The 13610-nt window shown below is 37.7% G+C and overlaps 2 protein-coding genes across 6 annotated transcripts in view; one reads left to right on the top strand and one right to left on the bottom strand.

Annotated features, from left to right (window-relative positions):
* The window catches only part of LOC113587946 (epidermal growth factor receptor), a 43534-nt gene extending 40168 nt beyond the window's left edge, over window positions 1-3366 (bottom strand). Inside the window, exon 1 of one of the 2 annotated variants that reach the window (XR_014116786.1) lies at window positions 3179-3363. Coding sequence is in view for 1 of the 2 variants with exons in the window: in XM_081695672.1 (XP_081551798.1) it covers window positions 3179-3254 (76 nt within the window). In the remaining variant the exon portion in view is untranslated. Of the gene's footprint in view, window positions 1-3178 lie in introns of both variants that reach the window. The other variant, XM_081695672.1, reaches the window with a different exon arrangement.
* Window positions 3367-9875: 6509 nt separating this feature from the next.
* Window positions 9876-13610, top strand: part of dnah5l (dynein, axonemal, heavy chain 5 like) — a 69330-nt gene continuing 65595 nt past the window's right edge. For 3 of the 4 annotated variants that reach the window (XM_081695794.1, XM_081695797.1, XM_081695798.1), the window contains exons 1-2: window positions 9876-9991; window positions 10270-10528. In XM_081695794.1, coding sequence (XP_081551920.1) covers window positions 10297-10528 — 232 coding nt within the window. In that variant the 5' untranslated portion in view covers window positions 9876-9991; window positions 10270-10296. The other variant, XM_081695795.1, reaches the window with a different exon arrangement.

Raw genomic sequence — 13610 nt, 5'->3', positions numbered from 1 at the left:
TATCCACCACTATACATACAAAGACAATAACAACAACAATGAATAAGCAATGAGTCTCAATTCAACCATTAGACACTTTTTATCAAATCACATTTGGAAAAAAAACCCCACAACAGACAACTTGTCACTTTAAAGAGCTATCATTCTGCTAACAATTTCTTAAAGCTGCAAAATAAATAAATAAATCAAAAAAGGAAAAAGAGTATGAAGTTTGGCTTCAACACAGACATTATTATTCAACCTGACATTATTATTCAACACTGACATTATTATTCAACCTGACATTATTATTCAACCTGACATTATTATTCAACACTGACATTATTATTCAACCTGACATTATTATTCAACACTGACATTATTATTCAACCTGACATTATTATTCAACCTGACATTATTATTCAACCTGACATTATTATTCAACCTGACATTATTATTCAAGTTTCTGCTCCAACAGCATGTCTGCTTGCATGCATGGCCTGTTTTGAAGTGACAAAAATCTTGTACATCCACTTTTGCTCAGACCTGTACAGTCATTCTTTTCTACCAACAAGAACACACGTGTTTTGCCAGTAGACATACACAGAACTGAATCTGAACACACCACTTGAATCCCCAGTGATGAAACATTTTACCAGGTGCACCACTCTGTAGCAATTAAAGTGTGTAAGCATAAATTTTGCAATAAAAATCTATTAGGCTTCATTTAACTAGAACATGTAATATAGGTTACCCTACAATATAATATGTAGGCATGCTTAGCAGTGGTGTTGACTTACCTACAGAAAAAAAAAGAGTGTTCAGTCAAATGGCGTGAGCATGAACCTGATGTTATCTTTCAGCTTGACTAAACTTGTTTCAGTGCTAATGCTGAATGATGAAAAAATTCTGACACAGTTGCACCTTTAGTCTGAGAAAATATGTTACCCAGACAGATAATCAGATCATTTCCAGTTCAAGCCCTACCACTGCCAAGTTGCCACTGTTGGGGCCCCTAAGCAAGGCCCTTAACCCTCAGTTCAGTAATAACTGTAAGTTGCTTTGCGTAAATTCTAATGGCACTCTGGTTAATTCCAATTCCAAACAAATGGACATTTCTATACACACGACACATACACACATGCTAATACACATTCATGCACACAAACACACATACATGTATACGTATACACACACAGACACACACATTTATTGTGTACACACACACACACACACACACACACACACACACACACACACACACACACACACACACACACATATTCTTTTTTGTTTTTGTTTTGGACAAATTGCTGAAGTCAAACTTCACACACATATAATATGCACTACTGATTTAGTTCAGTATTCTAGCAGCCAGTAGGAAGAATGTGCAAGAACTCTTGCACATTCTTCCTACTGGCTGCTAGAATACTGAACTAAATCAGTACTGTATTCTGAACTGTTTCTGGCTGCTACCAGTGACTGCTATGTCCAGTATAGTATGTCACTGACTCCTATGCACAAACCCACTTTACATATTCCCAGTACTATGTACTGGTCAAAATAAATGCACTGTCTGCTCATTGTGTATTGTATTTATTGTTATGGTATTATTGCACTGCATTGCATTGTTGCACTTGTGTAGTGTGTTGTCGGTTGCACTTGTTTTGTGTTGCACCATGGTCCAGGAGAAACATTGTTTTGTTTTTGCTGTGTACTTGTATATAGCTGAAATGACATCAAAGCCCTTTTTGAACCTTTTTAAAAATGTAAATAAATAAATATACAGACTTATTCATTAGTTTTGAGATGTGTGGCTGATTTCCAGTGAAACGTCCTCATATTTTCCTCATAAATACACTATGCTCAATATGCAATATTAAGCAAACTCAAATTCTTGTTTTTTAAACACAACTCATAAATGTAAGCATACATTCACATATGTATGTTACACACAACCAACATAAAAATGGTTGTATCCTGGTTTATCAAAATGTGACTGTAGGTATAATGTATACTAAACTATGCAAACACAACTAATACTCTTTACCAGTACACTGAAATTGCATAGCTAAGCACAATTACTGCATCTGTACTCTTCTTGCCTCTGCTTCCAGCTCTTCCAAGTTTAATCTTAAAATATGAAAACATTTGTATGTATAGGTCATTTCACTGTTCTATATTACATGGTTTTAATTACAATTTATTTACCAAAGCTCATTTTCATTATAACAACCCATACTGTTTTTTTTTCTATTGTGTGTCCATTCAACAAGTGAACTGGCGTGAACTTACAGTGTTAAAATTAGTAATACAAGTTTTGCACAATAGAACTGCGCACACAAAATCTTAAATAGGTGTATTCACTTGACTCGACACTTACTGCACTCTTTGTTTGACATCTCTCTAGGCTATTCTCCCTCACAATAACCAGCCCAAGAGACAAATTATGTTAACCAAGTAAGGGTAAATGGACACTGATGGGAAACTGATGTAATTCTAAAAATCCACGACTGTGAAAACAAGGAATACAAATCTGTTATTTTCAGAGTTTTTATAATTTTATTTTATTTTTTTGTCTTAACCCATGCGGAATTTGCATTGTGTATAAGAGGCTTTGCATGGCAGTTTTTATGAGAAACTCATTTCTAAGAGATAAACCTTCCCTCACTGCCTGATTAGTGATAGTTACTAGCACCGTTAACAAAAACCGCACATATCATTGGGGGAATTAATGGGTGATTTGAAGTATAACCCTGAAAGACACGTGTCTGTGATAAAGAATCGGCTTGAAACGCCTTAATGTTTCTCTACAGAAAAAAAAACTCTTACCGTCACGTTCATTTAATCAATTTTTCACTTTGATGTACGATTTTCAGTATATACTGTACAGATCGGTTGGACCGATTTTGCCGTCTTTAAGAAGTATGACACGTATTGCATTATTTTTAAATAGGCGTGACATACAGAGTTGGAATAATGTAGAAGGGCTACAATAATTAAGAACAACGTCGACTATTCATACATTTAAAAATCGGTTTGCTTAATTTTGCAGAGACAGACTAGGGCGAACACTTTAAATAAACCAGTTTATTTTGCCTAAAGGCGCTTGATTAAACAAATTATGATCCATTAACATGATTATTACTACTCTAAAGATCACACAAAGTAGCCTATGTAACAAAGTTAGCCTACTCACCCTTTTTCTCAGATGCAGCAGAGTATACCAAGCTAAACAGAACGACGTGGAAGACGTGTAGAACTGTAAGTAACATTTGGCAAGTAAGTGGTGTATTTCTTTTCAAAAGAAGTCTGAGATACAGGATGCAACGTGACTATAAGAATGACTTCAGTCTTCCTTTCGCGAAAGCCCAAGCGATAACCCTACGTTACATCACAAGCACGCAGGAGCTGGGGTATAGAACAAACGTGACGTAATTTGAAGGTGTCACCTGTACTTTACAAAAAAAAAAAAAAGAAAAAGATTTTGCCAACCCCCCCCCCCCCCCCCAAAAAAAAACAAATCTAGAAAAAAAGAGAAAATATAATCATATGTTAATTTATGAGATAATTATATATTTAAAAATATTTAAAATATTAAAAAGTAATCCTTTGTATACTCGACTAAATACCACTGAATACCACTTATTGCCAAATAAGCACGGTTTGACCCAACGTTCTTCTGAGACGTACAAAAACGTTTAGGCACACAGTATAGTTAAAATTCCTTTTGGGTTGACTTGGCTTAATCAGTGTCCTGGAAACCAGTTATCTTTTACAGCTTCCACATTATGTCATAACAATCAGCCATTCAATACTGAGTTACGGATAGGCTGCCTTCAGTATGGGTAAGTGAGCTGGTGGTAAAGCTTGGTTTCTGTTGTTGATTGTGTAATGTGTTTAAATGTATTTATTACCAGTAGGTGGTGCCATTTAAAGGTGCATTGCTCTAATTTCCATTGCTCTATTTGAATGAATAATTCTAATTAATTCAAATAAACAGTGTAATATGTAGAACATAAAAAATAGGTGCCTGAGGAAAAAAAAATAGGTCTATTAGGTGCCTGAGAAAACCTGTTTGAAAAACAGTTTTTCTTGTTTTGTGTTTACTATGACATCCTGACAGTTACTTTATGAGACACTCCTCAACGGCCCATTACTCTACCACACATTCCTGATTACTGTGGTCAGTTGGATATGAGCGCCAGACTTAATGTGTCCAGAGCTTTCCAGAGCAAATGGCAATTATGCCACTTTTTTGTTTCTTTAGAGACTCGCCGGTAGTCAAGAAGAAGAAACAAAAAACACATTATAGCAAGAACGGCAGTAGGAGTGTTGTCTCTGTTGTCTGTCTCTGTCTGCTAAATGCTGCAAATGTAAATGTAAATGTTGTCATCTGGATGTCAACATAGCCTGTCATTTTCTGACCGTCTGATGCTTCATCCGCCTTCAAGGCACACAGACCCTCTTTCCTCTGAGACCAGGCATCGATTGCTTTAGCCTGGAGAGATGAAAGCATCTCTTGGCTAATTCAAGCATCACCACAAATGACGCCTCTTTTTCTTACTGCAGATGGGTGCAGTGTCCCTACATTTCAAGCTGAACTAGGGGACAGTTAGGTTGGCAGTGTTTGATACACAGGATGGGTAGCTGTGTGGATTAACGAAGAAAAATGTCAGGGTTTGATGTATTAGGCCATCAAGCACCATGTTACTGCTCTTGAACTCAATTTAAATCACTGTGACTCTTTTTTGTTTCTTTAGAAACTTTAGAAATTAGAATAACTTTATATAAAATGTACCAACATAATTTACATTAACATATAAATTACCACTACATTTAGAAGTAGCAGGTGAAAGTTAGGGGTTGTCTTTATTACGAAGGCGATGTTAAGAAATGTTGAAATACACAGGAACAAGCCTGTCTGTCCACATCAGTCATCTGATGTGTCTGGTCCCACTGAGCACATCACGTAAGAGTTTCAGGTTCTCTCCTGAAATCTAAAAATAAGAATATATGTTGGTTATGGGGGTTCATTTCTCAAAATGCACCAAAGTGACACTGCTATTACCCTCTACATAATATATAATTAAAATTCTTTGTGTCTTGTGCTGTGGAGATGTGTATACTCACATGTGTGTCCTGTCTCAGTCCTGCCATGGTTGGTGTTGGGTTTAGGGGTTTACCGCCACTACACCCTAGTCTGCTTTCCATGGGACTATGTTCCTCTCTCCAGCCCCACTGAACAGAACAGCAAAACAGGAGCAGTTGGAATTCAGCCTCTCCACTATTTGTGCTGAGTTTCAGTACATGTACCTGAATGAGAAGGTGACCTACTACCTGCGCATGTAGAAAAACAGGCAGGCACTTCTTGCCCAGTGCTTATGTTCGGGCGCCTCGGTCATTCTCGACACTATTGAGTCGTTGAATGACAGCCAGCTTTCCCCTTCCTCCTCAGTTACATCACTGATGTAGTGGCCTGTCAGAACAGGGGAGGGTCTTTAGTCACTGAATAGTTTCTGCTGCACGTGTGACAGATTACTCACCACTATAAATGCTGTCACCAAAATGAGAGACCACACTGTGGAGTCTATGGGTCCCTGTGGATGCACATTCCTAAAAACACCAACACACACGTTACTTAATTTGAAGTGAGTGTATCACGGAACTTTGACCCATCTATGATTTATAGGCCTCTCTCTGTCTCTCTCAGCCTGTCTCTCTGTCTCTCTCAGCCTGTCTCACTGTCTCTCTCAGCCTGTCTCTTTCTCTCTCGTCACCGGTGGGCTTATGTGCTGTCCTCTCTGCCTTTTTTTTTTACCATTTATATTTGCTGCTACTGGGTTAAAAGAAGTAAAATATTATGGCAGGTACTCATACATAGTCACATTGTCACTACAGTGTTAGATGATTCACTGTAAGAAGATGGCAAAATTCTTCCTGGCACTGAGCTGGGGTTTTCCTCCTGCTTTTCATATGAGTCCTGGGAGCCTGAAGGTCTGCTGAGGAGAAAGCACAAAGCCATTCAGTCAGTAGTATGTAGCTAAATGTGAAAGGGTGAGCAGAGATGAGAGTGGGTAGGCATGGACTCTCAGGGGGAGCTCACTTCAACTGTTGCCTGAGTGAAGACACCCCAGGAAGGCCAGAGAGATCCAGCTGGGCAGGGACGTCCATCACGTCGGTGAGCTTTTGGCCCAGCATGCTGAACCTCTTCACGTGGAGTCTCTTTGTATGGAACAGTTCTGTAAGCTGTGCACATTTAAGCTGTAAGCTGTAAGATGTGCACATTTGTGTAATGCAGGACAAAATGAAAAAAAAAAAAAAAAATACAGGACAAACAGCACACATTTCAGGTTAGTGAAAATAGTCCATTCTTTCCACACTGGATATATAAAAGTCATTTTATCAAAGAAGGGCTTATAACTCTATTTACCCAATATCTGTGTAATGCACACTTATATATACTTCCAGACTTCTTTTATGTGTGTATGCATATGTTCCATCTATGTTACCCCTTAAATTAATACCAGTGCCATAAACCGTTAGGCTAGTTCTAGTTTATCTGCTAGGTGTAGCACACATTCCTGATAACCGGCTGTGGTCAGTTGGATATGAGCTCCAGACTTAATGTGTCCAGACTAAATCACAGTTATGGCACTTTTTTGTTTCTTTAGAGATGTAGAAGTAGGTACTTGAGCATGTACCTGAGTGTGCACTTAGATGACAAACTGGCCTGTGCAGTGTTCAAGAAAGGGGAGAGCTATCTGTGCTTTCTGAGGAGACAGGTATTTTATTGTGCACTAGCTTCCTTTGGATGTTCTACCAGTCTGTTGTCACTAGTGCTATATTCTATGCTGTTGAGTGCTGGGGTAACAGCATAAAAAAAAGTGCAACAAACAAACTGATCAAGAATGCCAGCTCTGTTGTAGGAGTAAAACTGGACACTCTGGAGGTTGTGGCAGAAAAACTGACTCTTAATAAGATGGTCATTCTGGACAATGCATCACACTCCCGTCCACTATAGTCGACAAACCGGGAAGCACATTTAGTGGAAGCTTGGGACAAAAGATCTCACACGGTGTTCCTTTGCACAGCACAGCTGTCCAAAGAACACCTTGTGAGATCTTTGGACACTACCAATCTCCTTCTGTCAGACTTGTGCTGAGCTACACCATACTCTGGCATGTCCAGGTCATACTATAATTTATACTGATGTACAGCAGTACATGAGCTGCTATTTGCTCATTGCGAATGTAATTGTTAATTGTTTTATTCTAAAAAATTCTAAAGTTTTTTAAATTAAAAAATATTTTCTCTCCTGCAACAGTTACAAGTCGACTTATTCACTTCATAGAGGACTAGGTGTCTGTGGGATGTACTGGAAAAACTAGTCCAATCCATGGAGACCCCATTTCGCAACTTACAGGACTTGAAAAGATCTGCTGCTAATGACTATTAAAAAAACATATTTTTGCTATGAATCCTTGTTCACCTGAAGTAAAAGTTCAATCAGTAAAGTATGGCAGCTGCTGTTAAAACCATGTAGTTGTAACATATGGAAGCTAAGCAGGATGCGGGGACGAGTTATGCTGAACAACAACATTTATTTACACAGACACTGAAGACTACCTAGCCATTAAGATAACATAACATCAAACACCGACAACAGACAACAGAACCATAGGGGTTTATATATATAAGTAAATGACAAGCAATTACAAACAGGTGTGACACATGGGGGCGTGGCCACATGGACGAACATACACGCACACCCACACAGGGAGACACTTGGGAGGAGGGGCCATACTGTGACAGTAGTAAGCTGGAAAGCATTTCAAAACAGAAATAACTTAATGACTATAATTCATGTATGGGAGTATAATAATGACTATTTGAATAGGTTAAGAATACAGAAGAATAAAAAAAATAAATAACACTTAAGAATAGACCATTGTGGAGTTAAAATGACAATGATTACTTAAGGTTTAACCTTTGGATCAACTCAACAGAAGCTTGTTACTGGCAGTTTAATGCTTTTGTATAAACTAAGGGAAAAAATATGTTATTTTGGAAATATATTCTATACATTTTATATATTATGTAAAACAATGGCCCTAAAATGTTGTTGTGTGAACTCCAACTTATTGCATACTCAAGAGAGAATATAGAAGATTCCAGAGAGTTACTGCAGTGTACGACAGTAAAGATATAGGGGTAGCAAAAAGTGTCATACACAAGGTTTCAAGAGAAACAGTACATTTTGGACAGAGATCCATCATCACCTATGCAAGCGCTTCTGAAAATCTGAGCACTTCATTGGACCATCAGAATTAAACATTTGTCCTGACCAGTGGCAATGCATTTTAATGGTAATGCATACATGTAAAGTAAAAATTGCTCCCCCATGGAAGCTCATCCCATCTTAAAAGTAAACTGCATATACATCAGTGCATCTTTTCCTTGAACAGGTAAACTCACAGTTATAAAAATATTCACATATTTTGATCATTTTCTGCGGGGTTAGAATTGTGGTAAAGATCTTAGGAGTGCCCCAGAGGAAGGACTAACCATGAGATGGCCAGCAGCAAATGTATCATAAAATTACGTGTTACACAATACAAAGCCTTGAGTGGTCACTTCTTTTTGGTGTTTATTTCCCCCAATTTTAACAAATTGCCACAGAGGAATATATTAATTAAAATGTGGCTCCTAGAGAAGGAAAAAAAAATCTAACATAAACATACATAATTGACTAATTATAATAATAAATGAAATGGTATTATTAATAAAATAACAGTAAAATAAATGTGTAAATGTAAGATTAAATAATGCATATAAAGAAATTATTCACCCAATTATTTACCCCAGACACCTTATGGAGGGTCCAAGAACAAGGAACATCAAGGGAGCCCATGAAAGTGGGCGAGTGGGCTTGTTTATAAGGGTATGACTGTTTGTTAGATATTACTGCTTGGTTCGGTGTCTATACTACTTCTTCAATGTCTCATGTGTTCTATGACCAAACTACATGGGGAAGGATGCTGATGAGCCCCGAGGGTCACCGACCATACAGGGGCTCAGAGGGGGATAATCCCAAGGATACCAGAGGGACCTCTTGCACTGCAAAGCACATACGCACATACGTTTGTTTTCTGGCCCATCTGGGGACACCTACCTAGAACTAGACCAAGCAAAAGTGAAAAGAGAACAAGTGAATATTCTGAGTGCACAAGGCTGGGACTAAGATCATGCCCTGTGCTTCCTTTGTGTGGTTGCTTTCACCACACTGAAGATTTACATTCTCTACCACTGTGAGCACTGGTGTGGGTAGGGAGCAACGAGCCACAAAACAAGTAGTGTCAAGACCAAGGGATTGGGAGTGTTTATTTACAACATGTGCAAAAAAAGAATTCTATGAGGGCCAGTTAGGTTGGCATCAGGATTTGGCGCTGCATAGTGAATTAAGAGCTCATTAGCTGAGCCTCTTGGGTCTGGGTAGGTAGCAGCCATTGGACTAGTAACCAAAATGTGCAGTGGCCTATCATCTTGAACAGATTCAGGGGTTGTTTAACATTCAAAGAGTGCTTTAATCCTTCAATCAGATGTGTGCTTTTCTCACTTTGGGTATGTTAGATAGTATTCTATAATATAGCGCACAACTGTGTGGATGCGCCTTTTTTGGGAAGGGTGTCACAGCTGTAAATCCAGCATATTTAATACATATTTAATACATTTGTAGATCTAAATTTGAAATTAAATTCAAAATAAATTCCTGAAAGTGGTAAGCTTTTTTTTTTGCTACCAAACGAATGTTGCAAGACTACTAAATTGCACCAAACATGTAATTTATCCTGCCCAGTTTAAGTCCTATTATTCTATTGTTTTCATTCCTTCAGTTGACTAGGCAATAAATTACCCTTGGCGGTCACTATGGAAACAGTCAAACTTTGCCTGACGAATATGAGTCAACTGCAGGTTCCCCTTTGTTCACAGATCTACTGTACTTCAAAAGGTAAGTGTTAGTTAAAGAAATTATGTTTTGAATTTGTATTTAGATCTGAAATTTACATCAGCACAGTTTGGTAGTGACAAAGGAACTTCACATGAAATCCTTGGAAATTATAGGATAACAGCCAGTGGTAATGATTTCTATGAAATTGTCAGCCTGAATGTTTATTTTTAGAACGGTAGTCTAGACGGTATTTTTAGAACGGTAGTTTAGAATTTTTAGAACGGTAGTCCTCTTATAGTGACTCGGGGCTTTTTTGATTCCCTTTTTTTAAATTGCAGAGTTAACTGGCCACTAAACCAGTGGAGATGTCACAAAATGAGGGACAGTCAAAAGCAGACGACGAACTGCATGCAACTGTCATGGAAAACAATAGTATAGCAGTGGAAGGGTCTCAGAAGAGCAATGAACTTGGAGCTCAGGAACCAGGAGATTCCCCTGTTATAAATGAAGCAATGAGTCAGGATTGTGGAAATCAAGAGGACACATTTGATCAGCAACTGGAAGATGTAAAGCCACCACTCATTAACATAAATTCAGGTACATATGTATGTTATATGTGATGTGCATAGGAAATGGGCACTCTCATGTAAATGCACATATTTCCTATCTAGTGTACACACAAAGTGAAGGATTGCATGTATTTCCTATTTATTGCAAGCCACTTTCCCTACACTCATTTACATTTACATTTACAGTGTTCTTACCCAGAGCTACTTACATGTGTTCATATATTCATTACTGTCATACATTTAGGGCAAACAAGGAGATAGACAAAATGTAAAAATGAAGGCTGTTCAGTGGTTTTGGCAATATTTCTGTACCCAGTGAAAATGTTAATGAAAATGTTAATTATTTTCCCCATTTGACATATTCCAATACTTTTATGGTGTATTGTGTGTTATGCAATAGTTTAATTTACCCTACTGTATATTTTTATATGCTATCAGGTTAACATTTGAGACAATATAGGACTGAAAAAGGTTGAAACTAAAAGAAAAGGGCAAGGTACATAATATTAACGACTATAGTATGTTAATACACAGCACAAGTCTGCAACACAATATAATTTAGTTTAAAGGTTTTCTCAAAATTATTCTTTTAAAAAGCCTTTTGAATGCTGAATACTGAATGCTGATCAGTTGTGGATTATCAAGGGCTTGAAATATGAGGCAGGAAAGTTGGGAGGCATAAATAAAAACAGAAATAAATATTAAAAAATGCCATTAATGTCAGGATGAGTATATATTATTTGTTTCACTGTGACAGTAAGCAGAATTCAAGCCATCATCATCTCTGCCAAGCTCTCTTTTATTTTAATGCTACCCACAATTGCAAAGATAGGTGATGCCTTGCTCAACAAACTCTAAAGAAACTAGCTTTGTTAAATGTTTTGAGAAGAACTAATGATACGTGAAAGTGACAGATTCATGTCAGTTGAAATTCAAACGGTCACCTTCACCCATAAAATTACAGACAGCTGGTAAATGGTATTCTGGAAAGACCCACCTTTACCAGCTTCAGTGAAAAGCCATATAGCACTGAGCTCTAGGATGAGCAAATGCATAAACAAAATGAATGGCTGACACTGCAAAAGCTTTCAAGAATTATATAGAGAAGCAGCTACCCTTAGTACAACAGGTGCAAAATCCATCAATACATTACATCATTACCCTTATAAAACAGGACCTAAACACATCTTTACATGAGTCTGTACCTAAACATTAGATGCACATGTGCTAGAAGCATTTATATCCAGCCTCACACCTTATTCTAACATTACTCCAGTTCAAGGTCATTTTGGCAGTCCCCATAGTTGGCTAGCTCACTTAGATCTGCAAACCCTTTTTAGACTGGAACACTATAGCTGTTACACTCAATTTCTGCTGTCTCAATGACCAGAAAGCTACAAACAATAGACGGAAAACAATCAGCCAATCATATGACAGTATTAGCTAGACCCTGTCCTTCTGGAGTTGATAGGTGAAAGTACCAGTTTTAATTCCAAGGCTTATTTCATGTTCCTGGGAGTGATCAGTGAAATAAATAATTAAGTAGATATATAAATAAGCACATAATTACATTCATTATTAAATGGTGTAATGTGGGAGGGGGTGGAGAGCGAACATGCGCGCGAAGTGACCACGCCATAACGAACCAAACCGATCGAATAGAATAAATAAATAAATAAATAGATAGATAGATAGATAGATAGATAGATAGATAGATAGATAGATAGATAGATAGATAGATAGATAGATAGATAGATAAATAAATAAATAAATAAATAATATGTTTAATAACCAACACAGATTAACAATACAGAATAAAATGAAGAACAAACAGGCTAACAGAAGAGTAATATGATAACAGGGTGAGGGTGGGAAATGGGCAACAAGGGAATAAAACATTAAGGAAAGACTAACGGAGAACAACAATAATAAAACATTATGGTGAGCATAAAGACAGACAAACGGGAACAACACAGAACCGGGCTACGTAAGATGAACAAACAATAATGACGATGAAGATACAGAACTAAAAATGCAGCAAGGGTAACCAAACACAGAACAAATGAGATCGGACTAGAAACACAATGACAGTGACCAAGTGAGAACTGACCAGAAACCATGAGCGACACTCTAAGACAAAGACAATGACCAACAAACAAGATACGTAGGGACTACAATTAGGGACAAACTCAAAACAGCTGGAGACTAAGGGGAGGAGACAGGTAACCACAGAGACTGATGTAACTAGGTTACCTGGGAAACGGGGAATGCTCCGGTTTGTGGACATGACAAATAGGCACTTTTTATGTCACAGTTAGTTGTGTATTTAGTATTATTATTATATATTTATTGCTACATTAAGACCAAACACTCTCCATAAATAAATAGCATTGTGGAAGAATATTAATTAATTAATAAAATGGCACATATAATTCTTTAAACTTCCTTAAAGTTTTAGGGTTTTTTTTATTGCCACAGTATAGCATATATGTATTTATTTATTTAATTAGTTTTGCACACACACATAGCCCAGCCTCTCTATTGTTCTGTGTTGAAAATGTTTTCAAACCCTGTGCTGCACATAAGTCCACCACATTTTGCCATGCATTTGGAAGTTAATGGGTTGCAAGCATTCTCATTCACCAAATTTACATTTAGCTGACACTTTTATCCAAAGCCAATTACAATTATGACTGAATACGTCTTGAGCAGTTGAAGGTTAAGGGCCTTGCTCAGGGACCCAGCACTGGCAACTTGAACTGGACACCTTCTGATTACAAATCGAGTACCTTAACCACTGAGCTATCATTTCCCCAAATCCCAGCTGGTCAGCTGTGTGTCGATTTCCCCTGCTCTTCTGTCTTTATCCCATCACTTCCTTCATATATTCCACCCTCCCTCCACGCTAGACATCTCAGACCATTCCCTTGTTATCCAACAACAGCGTTTCGCAAAACCCCACCTGTATGAATCCTAACACCTCCCCATTCGTCCTCACCACCACCCCCTTTATTCCAAACCATCTACTGATCACCCCAACCTCTCACCCACCTTCTAGAATTAGTAGTTCATGCTTTTGCATGTATTATATTTAGTTGAATAAAAAGGAA

The sequence above is a fragment of the Electrophorus electricus genome, chromosome 14 (genome assembly GCF_041902795.1).
Source record: "Electrophorus electricus isolate QZ-2024a chromosome 14, ASM4190279v1, whole genome shotgun sequence".
Taxonomy (NCBI): Eukaryota; Metazoa; Chordata; class Actinopteri; order Gymnotiformes; family Gymnotidae; genus Electrophorus; species Electrophorus electricus.
Note: the sequence above shows the minus strand (reverse complement) of the source record. Positions and strands in the feature narration are given on the sequence as shown.